This window comes from Salpingoeca rosetta (assembly GCF_000188695.1).
Source record: "Salpingoeca rosetta unplaced genomic scaffold supercont1.12, whole genome shotgun sequence".
Lineage (NCBI taxonomy): Eukaryota > Choanoflagellata > Craspedida > Salpingoecidae > Salpingoeca > Salpingoeca rosetta.
In genome coordinates, this window is record NW_004754922.1 from 1,386,549 (window position 1) to 1,398,940 (window position 12,392).

General features: G+C 55.1%; 5 protein-coding genes across 5 annotated transcripts in view; 3 read left to right on the plus strand and 2 right to left on the minus strand.

Moving 5' to 3' along the window:
• The window catches only part of PTSG_05379 (uncharacterized protein), a 3,021-nt gene extending 600 nt beyond the window's left edge, over window positions 1-2,421 (minus strand). Inside the window, exons 1-9 of the mRNA XM_004993890.1 lie at window positions 2,215-2,421; window positions 2,051-2,094; window positions 1,739-1,898; window positions 1,508-1,592; window positions 1,195-1,253; window positions 896-1,004; window positions 681-749; window positions 401-456; window positions 219-288 (exon numbers count right to left, since the gene is read on the minus strand). Of these exons, the coding sequence (XP_004993947.1) occupies window positions 219-288; window positions 401-456; window positions 681-749; window positions 896-1,004; window positions 1,195-1,253; window positions 1,508-1,592; window positions 1,739-1,898; window positions 2,051-2,094; window positions 2,215-2,408 (846 nt within the window). The 5' untranslated portion in view covers window positions 2,409-2,421. The remainder of the gene's footprint in view (window positions 1-218; window positions 289-400; window positions 457-680; window positions 750-895; window positions 1,005-1,194; window positions 1,254-1,507; window positions 1,593-1,738; window positions 1,899-2,050; window positions 2,095-2,214) is intronic.
• Window positions 2,422-2,519: 98 nt separating this feature from the next.
• Window positions 2,520-4,121, plus strand: PTSG_05380 (uncharacterized protein; the record flags this gene model as incomplete). The annotated part of the gene is made up of 1 exon (XM_004993891.1): window positions 2,520-4,121. One exon carries the CDS (start codon window positions 2,520-2,522, stop codon window positions 4,050-4,052), a length of 1,533 nt encoding a protein of 510 aa, XP_004993948.1. The 3' UTR covers window positions 4,053-4,121.
• A 159-nt stretch (window positions 4,122-4,280) lies between these two features.
• PTSG_05381 (uncharacterized protein) lies at window positions 4,281-7,912 on the minus strand. The gene is made up of 5 exons (XM_004993892.1): window positions 6,884-7,912; window positions 6,521-6,602; window positions 6,170-6,345; window positions 5,794-5,842; window positions 4,281-5,538 (listed from the first exon to the last, which is right to left on the minus strand). The coding sequence occupies exons 1-5, from the start codon at window positions 7,850-7,852 to the stop codon at window positions 4,919-4,921; spliced, it is 1,896 nt and encodes a 631-aa protein (XP_004993949.1). The 5' UTR covers window positions 7,853-7,912; the 3' UTR covers window positions 4,281-4,918.
• A 154-nt stretch (window positions 7,913-8,066) lies between these two features.
• Window positions 8,067-9,856, plus strand: PTSG_05382 (uncharacterized protein). The gene is made up of 5 exons (XM_004993893.1): window positions 8,067-8,277; window positions 8,543-8,741; window positions 8,913-9,018; window positions 9,201-9,287; window positions 9,451-9,856. Exons 1-5 carry the CDS (start codon window positions 8,205-8,207, stop codon window positions 9,565-9,567), a joined length of 582 nt encoding a protein of 193 aa, XP_004993950.1. The 5' UTR covers window positions 8,067-8,204; the 3' UTR covers window positions 9,568-9,856.
• Window positions 9,857-10,165: 309 nt separating this feature from the next.
• Window positions 10,166-12,392, plus strand: part of PTSG_05383 (TK protein kinase) — a 5,694-nt gene continuing 3,467 nt past the window's right edge. Inside the window, exons 1-8 of the mRNA XM_004993894.1 lie at window positions 10,166-10,198; window positions 10,522-10,606; window positions 10,755-10,828; window positions 10,974-11,054; window positions 11,204-11,266; window positions 11,500-11,630; window positions 11,887-11,947; window positions 12,158-12,258. Of these exons, the coding sequence (XP_004993951.1) occupies window positions 10,196-10,198; window positions 10,522-10,606; window positions 10,755-10,828; window positions 10,974-11,054; window positions 11,204-11,266; window positions 11,500-11,630; window positions 11,887-11,947; window positions 12,158-12,258 (599 nt within the window). The 5' untranslated portion in view covers window positions 10,166-10,195. The remainder of the gene's footprint in view (window positions 10,199-10,521; window positions 10,607-10,754; window positions 10,829-10,973; window positions 11,055-11,203; window positions 11,267-11,499; window positions 11,631-11,886; window positions 11,948-12,157; window positions 12,259-12,392) is intronic.

The following is a 12,392-nucleotide window of genomic DNA, read 5'->3' on the forward strand; positions in this document are numbered from 1 at the left end:
GTGTGTGTGTGTGTGTGTGTGTGTGTGTGTGTGTGTGTGTGTGTGTGTGTGTGTGTGTGTGTGTGTGTGTGTGTGTGTGTGTGTGTGTGTGTGTGTGTGTGTGTGTGTGTGTGTGTGTGTGTGGATGAGATGGAAGGAAGGAAAGGAGAACGGAAACCAGTGCAATGCAACACCATGGTGCGGCCAAGCATCACCATCATTCCCCGAGATGCGCTCACGTTTGAGAGGGCCAGCGCTGCTGTTGACACGGTGTCCAGCGATGACACCAAGTCCGTGTTCTCAGGCACCCTGCACAATAGAGCAACAAGCAGAAGTGATTGATTTCTGAAACAAGTGTGTGTGTGTGTGTGTATGTGTGTGTGTGTGGGTGTGTAATCAGACACAGCAGGTGGTGGCGCACCTGTTTGGACGAGTGCTGATGTAATCGCTGTACGTGAATTGGAAGTTCTCCGCCACCTGCAATGTGAAAGCAGCGCACAATGAGATGTGAGTCGAACTTGGCAAATGTTGCCTGTGCTGATGTGTGTGAGTGTGTAACCATGTGTTTGCAGGATGAACAAGGCCTGAAGCAGGCAGCTCTCCGCACGAGCAAGCACACACACACACGCACGCACACGCACACACACGCACACGCACACACGCACGCACACACGCACACACACACAATGCATCATCACCACCTGGGAAAGAGTTCTGAGAGACACGTCGAGCTGGCGAAGTTTTGTGTGCAGTGCAGAGTCATCAATCATCTTCAATGCAATTCATGGAGGTGATGGCAAGGCGTGAGTTGGTGCCAAGCCAGTATCATGTCAACGCGGTTGCAGGACAAAATGAAGAAAGAGAACAAGAACACGCAGACGACCGTTGAGAAGTGGTGGGACCACCACCTGCTCACCTTGTGTCGTCTGCCGGCGTGAATTGCGGTGAGCTGCTGCTGGATTTCCGCCAATTGCGTCTCCAAACTGTCGTTTTCTCTCTTCAACGCACGCAGCGCTTCCTGCGCCCTGCACAGATAGGGTGTGTGTGTGTGTGTTTGCGCATTTGTGTGTGAGCGTGTGTGTGTGTGTGTGTGTGTGTGTATGTGGATGTGGAGCGAGTGAGCACAACCCACGTATGTGCTCTGCCAAGAACCAAGGATATGAAACTCAAAGTGTACTTTCATTCCAGCAAAATTGCATCATGCATGGCCAGTACGTTTGGGAGTCGTCCATGGGAAAGTCTGCAGGGAAAAGCTGACATGTTTCCGGAAACAACTGGGCGGGTGCGATCGAGGCAGAGCAGCAGACACGTGAGCGCTCTAAAGCAAGTGGGCGCGCGAGCACTCACTCAATCACACACACACACACACACACACACACACACACGTATATGTCCGCGCATACACACATTCGCACATACACACACAATCACGCACACACATCTGCGCATCCGCACACACACACAAACACACAATCACGCACAATCACGCACACACGAACACACACACACACACACAACAACGACTTACTCGGTCCAGATCCTCCTCACGCGAAAGCTGCTCGAGCAACGCTGCATCCTGCTGCCACGTGTCGCTGACGTCGTTGGTGTCCTCGCTGTTCATGCAAGTAACAGCGTCACATGAGCGCAACAGCAGCGGCAGCAGTCGTGGCAGCAGCCGTGACAACAATATCACACGCAGAAGCAGCAGGAGGCGGCAAGATGATGCTGTCAGCACCCATCCCAGTGCTGAGCGTCTCACCGCAGGACAACAGCAATCGCAGTGAGGTCGTCCAAGAACTGCATGCGCTGCATTAGCGTCGATGAGGTGGGCGATGCCTTGAAGCCGTCAAATGATGGCAGTGACTTTGTTGCTGCTTCCCGGCTGCACAAACCCAGCAGTACGCACGTGTCTACGTAGTCTGCAGCGAAGTCAAACGCCACCGCGCACCGCAACATCATCGTCATTGCATGGTGTGCCAGGCAATGATGCGCGGAAGAAAGTGCACGCAAAACAGGGAACAAAACACCCCCTTTGTCACACCACACAGCACTCTGCGTGGTCTTCGCTCACCTGACGCGCTATCGACACTCAGGCCAGCAGCGTTGAAGATCCACCTGGAATGGAATGCAGTGCTGCGTGAACATTCACTGCGGGTATGACACAACTGAAGAGGTGGCATGTCACCCACGTGTCACCTACACTGCAACGAAACCTTCTCCCTTCCATGCACAGACCTGAGAAGCGAGTCCCAGTGTGTCTCTGCTTCGTCAAAGACATGCTGTGCCGTGATGTGTTCCTCGCCAAGCCCACTCCGACCACTGGTATTGGCCCCGTATCCAAGCTGCGCCAGTGCCTCTGCGACACGCAGCGCACACGCCCTTGCTTGATGATGTGCTTGGTGATGTGCTTGGTGTGCCATGTCGTTCATCGCCGTTGCCGTTTCGCGGAAAATCATTCACATCTTCCACCACTCTTCCAAATCCACCAGCAGCAACAGCCGGCGAAAAAAGCATCCAGCGCGAACAACAACCTGCCTGTCATGTCGCTGTTTGGTGGTGGTGGCGCGCAACGACCCGCGCAGCAGGGATCGCTGTTTGGCGGTGGCGGTGGTGGTGGACAGCGCCAACAGGCAATGTTTGGCCAGCAGCAAGCGCAGATGGGCCAGTCCCTGTTTCGCCAAGGTGGCGGTGCGCCCCAGCAAACGGGGATGTTTGGCGGCGGCGCACAACAGCAGCAGGCGCGGCCGTCCTCGCTGTTCGGTGGACAGGCGGGGCAGCCGGGGCAGTCGAAAGGCGGGTCCTTGTTTGGGAAGATGGGTGGTACAACGCAGCCAGGGTTCGGCCAGCAACAGCAACAACAGCGGGCTGGTGGCTCCTTGTTTGGTGCAAGCGGGGCCGGTGGCGCGCAGAAACCACAGGGCATGTTTGGGCAGCAAGGCGGTGGTGGCGGTGGTGGTGGAGGTGGTCTGTTTGGGAAGGCAGGAACACAGCAGCAAGGAAGTATGTTTGGCAAGCCAGGGACACAACAGCAAGGCAGCATGTTTGGAAAGCAAACGACACAGCCACAAGGCAGCATGTTTGGAAAGCAAACGACACAGCCACAAGGCGGTGGCGGCGGCGGTGGTGGTCTGTTTGGGAAGGCAGGAACACAGCAGCAAGGCAGCATGTTTGGCAAACAAGGAACTCAGCAGCAAGGAAGTATGTTTGGCAAACAAGGAACTCAGCAGCAAAGTATGTTTGGGCAAGCACAGCAAGGAAAGCCGACATTTGGACAACAGCCACAAACGTCGAAAGGATCGAGTCTCTTTGGCCAAAAGCCAAGTGGAGGCGGCAGCTTGTTCCAACAGCAACAGCAGCAGCAGCAGCAGCCACAGTCCAAAGGGAGTGCTTTGTTTGGGCAGAAACCGGCAGCCGCAGGTGGGCTGTTTGGTCAACAGCAACAGCCGCAATCCAAGGGATCCAGTCTGTTTGGACAGAAACCACAAGGGCAGATTCAGAGTAGTGGCGGTGGTGGCGTGTCGTTTGGCCAAACGCAGATGGCCACCAAGACAACGTTTGGCCAAACATCAGCTACACAGCCGCCTGCGGGGCAGTCGCTGTTCGGGAAACAGTCTGCAGCGCCAGGCAGCAAGGCTGCTGGGCTCTTCGGTCAACAGCAGCGGTTTTCGTCATCGTCATCATCATCGTCGTCATCGATGTTTCAAAGGCAACAGCAGCAGCAGCAGCAGCAGCAGCAGCAGCAGCAGCAGCAGCGGGTGCCTGGTGCAAAGCGTGTTGGCGGGGGTCCTGCTGGCGATGCGCTAACGGCCACAGGCGGTCGCGCGTTTTCAGAACACGTGGACGCTGCAGATGCAGATGCGTTTCAAAGCCGCGCGTTTACGTTTGGGAAGATCCCAACACAACCACCCCCGCGCGACGCCGTCGCTAGCAGCAGCGTCGCTGGCGGTGGTATTGATGCGATTCTGGACATTGCGCGGGTGATGGCCGCTGTTGGGTTGAGCGAAGAGCAGTCGCAGGAAGCACAGGCGTCCCTACAGAACATCAAGCAGCAGTGGGCGCCCGCGTGCACCTGAGGTGTGTGTGTGTCTGTCTGTCTGTCTGTCTGTCTGTCTGTGTCTGTGTCTGTGTGTTTCTGTGTGTCTGTACCTATCTGTCTGTCTGTCTGTCTGTGTCTGTGTCTGTGTGTTTCTGTGTGTCTGTATCTATCTGTCTGTCTGTCTGTCTGTGTCTCTGTCTGTCTGTCTGTCTGTCTGTCTGTCTGTCTGTCTGTCTGTGTCTCTTATCAAGAAAGGTGTGCATGTGCATTCTGTGTTTTATGTTTTGTCTGATGTAATGGTATGATTGAGCCTCGCTGCTTGCTGGCGCTTCATTTGCTGAGTTGTCAACAGGGTAAACAAACCGTTCTTACGTAATGTAATACAACTTCATGTGTAAGAATGTGCGTGCATGCATTCGTGCCATGTTGGCGTGAAGGCACACACTTCACACACCTGTGGCAAACACATGGCAGCGGGGGGCAAGCAGGTGCGATGAACATGGGATTTGTGCTTTCTACAACAGGAGGGCAAAATGTAACAGAATCAGAACAACAAAATGTGGTCCTCACATGTTGTGTGTTCAAAAAAGGCGGAGGTGTGGGAGGAGATGTGCGTGTGGACGAGAAGCCACAACGGAGAGAAAGGAACAAAAGTCGAGATCAAAAGTGCTGGTGGTGGTGGTGCTGGTGGTGGTGATAAAACGCGAAAGGTGTAGCAAGCAACCAACACACAACCCAACAAAACAGAACCAACAGCGGCGCCCAACAACAAACACTTGCTACCCACCTCACGAAACGAAACAAACCAACACCAACAACACCAACAACACCACCAACACCCACCAACAACACCACCAACACCCAGCAACAACACCAACACCCAACAACACCACCACCAACCGACTACATGACCTCGAGTTCAAAGTCGTCGAGTGCAGCGAACATCTCCCTCTTCTTCCTCAACTCCTCCTCCCGTCGCTGTCGCCACGCCGCTCGCTCCTCAGCGCGCTGCTGCTTCTGCGTCTTCCCTCGCCCTCCTTTCCCCGTCTTGCTCCCCGGCACCGTCGATGCTGTTGCTGTTGACGGCGATGGCGGTGCCCTGCTCGCCCGCTTTCCACGCTTGGCCGGCAACTCGAGCGCATACGTGCCCAGCGATTGACTGTCGTCATCACGGTGGTGACCACGACGACCACCACGACGACCGTGACCGCGTGATGCCTGTGCTCGCGTCTTCGCTGCTGGCGATGATGATGGCGGCGACGGCGTGTTGGTGCTCCGCTCCCTCAGTGCCGCAACTCGACGCGACTTGGCACCCCGGCGATGCTGGCGATGCTGGCGGCGATGATGGTGACGCTGCTCGTGTGCCGGCGCTTGGCTGTCGTCAAACGAATACTCATCGCCACTGTACACGTGCTCGTCACGGTCACGGTCGTCACGGTCGTCATTGTCATCGGGTCTGGTGCGGTCGACGTCAAACGAATGCTCAAAGTCCTCTGCGAAGGAATCGCCCAACGACGCGTCATCTACCGCGCGCACGCGAAAGTGTGTGTGTGTGTGTGTGTGTGTGTGTGTGTGTGTGTGTGTGTGCGCGCGCGCGCGCGTGTGCGTGGGTGTGTGTGTACGTGTGCTCTTGGGTTAGCACAAGTTTGCTCACTTATGCGTATGTCCACACACACACACACACACACACACACACACACACACACACACACATTCGTGAGCTCGTGAGCTCGAATGTGCGTGTGCTGAAGGAGGCAGCATTGTGTCATTGGGGGTACCTGAGAGACGGGCGCTGAGCGAGGGTGACGACGATAAAGGCGATGATGTCTGCACGGAAAGAGGAGAGAACACACACACACACACACACACACACACACACACACACACACACACACACACACACACACACAGGGAACGGGAGCACAGAAGGGTCTGTGTCATCGGACACAAGGGGGATTGCACCAAACAAACATATACGCACAAACGAGCGAGAAAGCAACAGCAAGGGGAAAGGAGTACACATCCAGCACACACACATACACACACACGTACGCACGCACGCACACACACACACACACACACACATACACACACACACACACACACACACACACACACACACACACACACACACACACACATTCATGCACGTACGTGGTGCTGGGTGCTGTTGATGATGGCATGGAGGTGCGGGTGCTTGACGGGGGTGAGGCCCGACAGGATGCTGGACTGGACGACGTCACGCGATGGCGGCCGCGACGATGACAATGACGATGATGATGATGATAACGAGGCAGCGCCAACCGCAGACGCGTGCAGGGACGACACATCTGCAGATGAAGAGGAGCATGTGGAGTGGGCGAAGTGAGAAGGCAAAGTAGGTGAGATGGATGGTCGCTGCATAGCGCGTGTGTGCATATTGTGAGGGACGTTGGCAGCTCCAGCGTGTTTGTTTGATGTGAATATCCATCATCACGCTTCGTATCAACGACTGGCACCACGTACTCGGCACTTGGCGGGAAAAGCGGCGAGCAGATGGTGTTGAGTGCGTTGCCAGGTTTGGACTCCACGACACGTTGAGCTTTGACTGGTGGTGGCATCACGACAGGAGCAAAAGTACAAACCACATTCGCAATCGCATGTGAGCAGAACGAACTGCATACCAGGTCTCCTCGAGCATGCACACACACACGCTTTTCACAAGCACACAACATAAGCATACACACACGCGCACATCTACCCACACACTCTCACATCTACCCGCACACTCTCACATCTACTCACACACTTACTCACACACAGTCGCACACAGTCGCACACACACACACACACACACACACACACGTGTGCACGTGTTGCCTTCTGCACCTTTGAGGCCGACTTGCGAAGGGAAGAGCTGAGGATGGAGGTGAGGCTGTGGCTTGGAGCCACACCAGAGGCGCTTGGCGTGCTGGTGACGTGAACACGTGGAGTGCGTACCGCATCAAAGGCCCCGCTGCCTCGCGGTGTCGTTTTGGCGGGCTTTCCGCTCAACTGTGCCGCACGTGCTGACGACGGCCGGCGTTCTTGTTGTTGTCGTTGCTGATGCTGCCTTCGCCGCGACGCTGGCCGGATGCTGGGCGCCACAAGTGGTGACGACGACGAAAGCGTTGCCGCTGATGATTGGCGCGTATCATCCTGCTCAGTTTGCGAGCTGTCGTCATCAAATTCAAACACGGCGGAAGATGAAGATGCCGGCGACGATGACACAGTGCTGCGGTGTTGTGCGGACGCCCTTATGTTTCGCCGTGCCTCTTCCTCACTCGTGTCATGTTGGTCATCATCACTGCGGTTCGCCTTGCGACGCCGCTGTTGGCGGGTCTGCGCTTTCGTGTGTGTTGTCGATGGCTTTGTCGCTGTTGTTGTTGTTGTTGTGGTGGTGGTGGCGCGCGTTCTAGACCGGGTCTTCCGCCGTGGTTGCTCCAGTTCCTCCTCATCCCCGTCCTCAGAGTCGGTGACGTTTTGAGTCACATGACGTGTTGATGAGCGTGTCGCTGTGCGTGTTTTGGAGGATGTTGTCGCTGCTGCTTGTTCTTGTTGTTGCTGCTGTTCTGGCGCGTTTTGCTGCTGCCGCCTCGTTGTTCTTCTGCTTTGTCGTGTTCGTGTCTGCACTTGCTTGCAGTCACCCGCGTGATCACCATCATCATGGTCACAACTCATGTCGCTTTCGTGCGAGTGCCGTGTGCGTGACCTCTTTCCTTCCTCATTCTCCTCGCCACGCGACCGCTGCCCTTGCTTTTCTCCCCCTCCTCCTCCTCCCCCTCCCTTCTTCAGCCTCGTCGATCGCCGTGGTGCCATGATGATGCGTGGCGGGTGGTGGTGTGTGTGACAATGTGAACGTGTTGTTGTTCGTTTTCGAACTGTTGCCGCCCTTGCGAAAAAGGAGAATGGAGTGGCGAAAATTCGACACACGCCAACCGCTCTGAAACTGAATTCAGTTTCTGTTGACTGAATTCAGTGGTGGTGCCTGAAATAACGAACGAGTCTCACTTCTTGCTTCTCCGCTGACTCACCAACTGCACCAACTGCACCAACTGCACCAACTAACTGCACCACACGAACCACCACCAACGAGTGAAGCGCAAGGTGTGAGCTCCCTGTGCTGACCCTCTGACCCTCTGACCGACACAAGGAGACTGCGGACGCCATCATGGCTGGGATGATCGAGTCGCTATGCGGCTGGCGGCTTGCCGCCCGCATCTGTGGCGTGTTTGCAACACTCGGTGCGTGTGTGTGTGTGCTTGTGTGTATGTGTGTGTGTGTGTGCTTGTGTGTGTGTGTGTGCTTGTGTGTGTGTGTGTGTGTGCATGTGTGTGCGGATGCGTGAATGGATGTGGAGATGTGTATGCACCTCTTGCAACCGGGTGTGCTTGTGTTGCCTCTTTCTCTCTACCTCTCCCCTCACACACACACACACACATACGCACACATACACACATATACATACACATGTCCCCACTCGCTCTCCCTCTCTCGCTGGTGCCGCAGTGCTGATGATTGGTGGCATCCTGACCATCATCTCGCTTAGCGCCATATGCTGGGTGGTTGGCATCTACATGCTGTGCTGCTCGTTTGTTGTTGGCGTGCTGGAGGTGCCGGTCATCTGCCAGTGCATCGATTTTGCAAAACCTTGGACAACACGGGCGGAGAAAGTCCCTTCAGGATACAGAGCCCTCGCCTACATGCTGTACGTTGACCAACAGTATGTGGTTTTGTGTTCATGGGGGAGGGGGGAAGAGAAGAGTGCCTACAGCAATGATGTGACTGTTTGCTGCTAGGTTTGTTGAAGTTACTTGGTTTGCTTGCTTCGTCGTGTTTTAAATACTCACGCGCTCACACACACAACACGCTGCTGCAGGTTGTGTGTGTTTATGTTCTTCTGCCTTGGGGTGTCTTCGATTCTTGCGGGCCTGCTCACCTTTGGCACGGGATTCCTGTACTTCATGGACTGGCTCGGCCCTCCTGTACGTGTGTGTGTGTGTGTGTGTGTGTGTGTGTGCAGTGTAGAACTGTGCAACTGTTGGCAAGTGTACTCTTTGCCTCATGTTTTGGTCGTGGTTTGACGTCATTGCATGCGTGCACAAACGTTGCTCTTCTCACCCTTGAGTGCTTGTACCCATGTGTGTGTGTGTGCGTGCGGCTGCAGCGTGTTCGCAATGCCGTGCAAATGCAACTGCAAGAAGGGATTGCAGACGACGAAGAAAGTCTCATTGGGAGCACGGAGGAAGTCAAGGTGCGCAAGTGTGTATTGTGTGAATGTGGGTGTTTGCGTGAACGTGTATACATGTATATTATGTGTGTGTGTGAATATGAAAGCTCGCTCTCCTCGTCCTTCACGCGTTGCTCATCTGTGTAACCCCCCCCTCCCTCTCACAACACAAATATACAACACACAGGAGGGCCAGACTGGTGTTGGCTGGATGGACACGGTGACGGAGCAGGCGGGAAAGGCGGTGGCAAGAGCGGCAGTGTCAGAGATGCAATCACAATGGACCGGGCAGAGCACCAAGTGATGTGATTTGGCGGGGAACCGTGTCTGTACCTCTCTCTCTCTCTCTCAGTTGCCAGCACCAACAAGAACAATGGAACAATGGGCGCACTCAGCAGGGTGTCATGTGCTGCACACATGCGTTGGACAGGATGGGGGGGGGTTGGAGGAGGACGAGGAGGAGTGGGTGTTGATATGATTGTAATGGGGCGTTGATATGATGTGGAAGTGTGACTTGACGTTATTTCAACAGCGCGCTTCCTTGGCCTGTGAGTTTGTTTTGCTGTTTGTTCGTAGTACACAGCACACACGCACGTTTGCAGAAGATGTTCGTGTGAGCAACATCCTCTGTGTCAACCTTTGTGTCGTCGTTCTCAGTGTTGTCCTTCGTGGCATGCTCTGTGCCAACCCTTGTGTGGTCTTCATCATCTTCATCATCATCATCATCATCATCATCATCATCAACACACACACACACACACACACACACACACACACACACACACACACACACACACACACACACACACACACACACACACACACACACACACACACACACACACACACACACACACACACGATGTGCGACAGGCGACACACAGAAATGTACATTCCTGGCAGGCAAAGAAAAGAAAGAAGCAAACGCAGACATGGCAAGAAGTCCTTCTTGCTTGCTCTTGTGCCTGGTGCCTGGTTGTGTTGGGTTGATGGTGGATGAACGAAGGGTTGAGTCTGTTGACCTACAACGAGCAACAACAGCAACAACAATGGTGTGCTCGTGCACTGCTTTCACCCGCACTGCACGAGCAGTGATGTGAGCGGTGTTGGCGAGACAGTACTGTGGAAAAGCGAGAGCAGGGCTCCCATTTATTTTCACGCGTCCACCCACACTGCGCTGATCGTTCCGCCTCCTCTCATTGCTTCCTTGTCTCCTTTCTTGCTTGGCTGTCTGTGCATGATGCTTTCCTCCACGCAGTCCGACACGCGTCTCAGTGGGCTGGCCAGGGCCGCACGCGAGTCCGTTCGCGCACAGTCGCGCAGGAAGCGCGGCAAAGCAAAGGGTGTGTGTGTGTGTGTGTGTGTGTGTGTGTTTGTGTGCGTTTGTGTGCGTGTGTATGTGTGTGTGTGTGTCTCTCTCCCTCTGTGTGCCTGTGCTCGTTCGCTCCCCTCACGTCAGCCTCTGTGCTCGGCTCCCCCAATACGGCACAGTGGGCCGCTCTGGCTCGGCATGGACGCTGCAAGACATCAAAAAGGCGCTCCCACAGGACATGCAAAACCAGCACGTAAGGCGACCACTCTCGTCCCTGCGTGTTTGTGGTTGTGGATGTATGCGTGTCTGTCTGTACCTGCACCCGTGTACATGCTTTTCTTTTCGGCTTGCCATTCATGCACTCAGCCCACGCGTTTTTTTACATGTGCCATGCATAGGTGGAGCGTGCAGGGCCATGGGAGTTTGATCCAAAGAAGCTCAAGAACTTGAAGCCCGTTGGTTCCGGCAACTTTGGCAAGGTGCGCGTGCCTACGTGCGCGTGCGTGTGCGTGTGGTGCCACCACCTCTGAAGGGCGCTGACTTTCGCTGTCGTGCGGTGAAGTAATAACAATAGTCATCCATGTGCATGCGCGACTGCCCTCCCTTCTCTCCCCTCTGCATGCTGCAGGTGTACGTTGGAGTTGCGCACGGCATCCTCAAAGGCGAAAAGAAGACGCGGGTTGCTGTCAAGGTGAGACGGCCTGCAGTCTTCTGACGTGTAGGATGCACACACTTGACGTCGTGTCTCCTGTTGACGCTGCACATCGCACCGGGCACGTGCACTTGGACATGCACACATAAACTCACATACACACACATTTGACCTTCATCGCACGTATCAACCCACGTACACACTTGCATGCGCACATACCACACACAACACACCACTCGCCACCCACCACTCGCCGCTGTCGCGCACTCCAGACGCTGACGTCGAAAGGGTCGAAAGTTGAGCAGGAGTTCCTGCAGGAGGCCGGCATCATGCAGAACATCGACGGGCCGCACCAGATTGTTCGCCTCCTCGGCGTCTGCACCAAGCGCAAGCCCATGTACATGTACGTCGCATGGAGCACCATGTGTGTGTGTGTGTGTGTCTGTCTGTCTGTCTGTCTGTCTGTCTGTGTGTCTGTGTGTCTGTGTCTGTGTCTGTGTGCCTGTGTGTCTGTGTGTCTGTGTCTGTCTGCGTCTGTGTGTGCTAACTTGTGTGTGTGTGTGTAAATGTGTGTGCACCACCCACCCCCCTCCTGCCTCCCCTTACCGCCCTCCTGCCGTCACCTGCTGTCAATTGTCTCTTGTCTCCTGGTACACCAGGATCATGGAGTTCATGTCGCGTGGCGATCTCAAGGAAGTTCTCCGCCACAACCGCCCAAAGGTGTCGCCGCTGCTGTTGCTTTTGATGCTGCTGTTGCTGCTTATGCTGCTGTTGCTTTTGATGCTGCTTCTGTTGCTTCTGTTGCTGCTTATGCTGCTGTTGGTAACGACACGGCCGTGACGCTGAGGAATGCGTCATTCTCATGCACCCTTGAGCACGCACATGCACGTACACATATGCATACCCACACGCCCACACACGCGTTCACAGAAAGGGAAGCCGTCTGCGCTGAGTACGCAGCAGCTTGTGAAGATGGCGAGCGACGTGGCGGAGGGCATGGCGTATCTCGCAGCAGCGAAGATCGTGCACAGGTCCGCTGATTACGATGCAGCCGTGAGCCATGCCAGGATGGTGATGGACGAGGGTGTCACATGTGTATGTGTGTGTCTGTGTGTGTCTGTGTGTGTGTGTGTGTGTGTGTGTGTGTGTGTGTGTAGTTAGTTGT

What these genes read in the sequence shown, in the direction of transcription:
- PTSG_05381 (XM_004993892.1), bottom strand. Translation starts at nt 7,852, where the DNA reads ATGGCACCACGGCGATCGACGAGGCTGAAGAAGGGAGGGGGAGGAGGA. An exon ending in TTCGCAAGTCGGCCTCAAAG is followed by an intron (nt 6,603 to 6,883) that starts GTGCAGAAGGCA and finishes TGCCACCACCAG; the next exon opens with TCAAAGCTCAACGTGTCGTG. An exon ending in CTTTTCCCGCCAAGTGCCGA is followed by an intron (nt 6,346 to 6,520) that starts GTACGTGGTGCC and finishes CTTCATCTGCAG; the next exon opens with ATGTGTCGTCCCTGCACGCG.
- PTSG_05382 (XM_004993893.1), top strand. Translation starts at nt 8,205, where the DNA reads ATGGCTGGGATGATCGAGTCGCTATGCGGCTGGCGGCTTGCCGCCCGC. An exon ending in TGGCGTGTTTGCAACACTCG is followed by an intron (nt 8,278 to 8,542) that starts GTGCGTGTGTGT and finishes CTGGTGCCGCAG; the next exon opens with TGCTGATGATTGGTGGCATC. An exon ending in GGAGCACGGAGGAAGTCAAG is followed by an intron (nt 9,288 to 9,450) that starts GTGCGCAAGTGT and finishes TACAACACACAG; the next exon opens with GAGGGCCAGACTGGTGTTGG.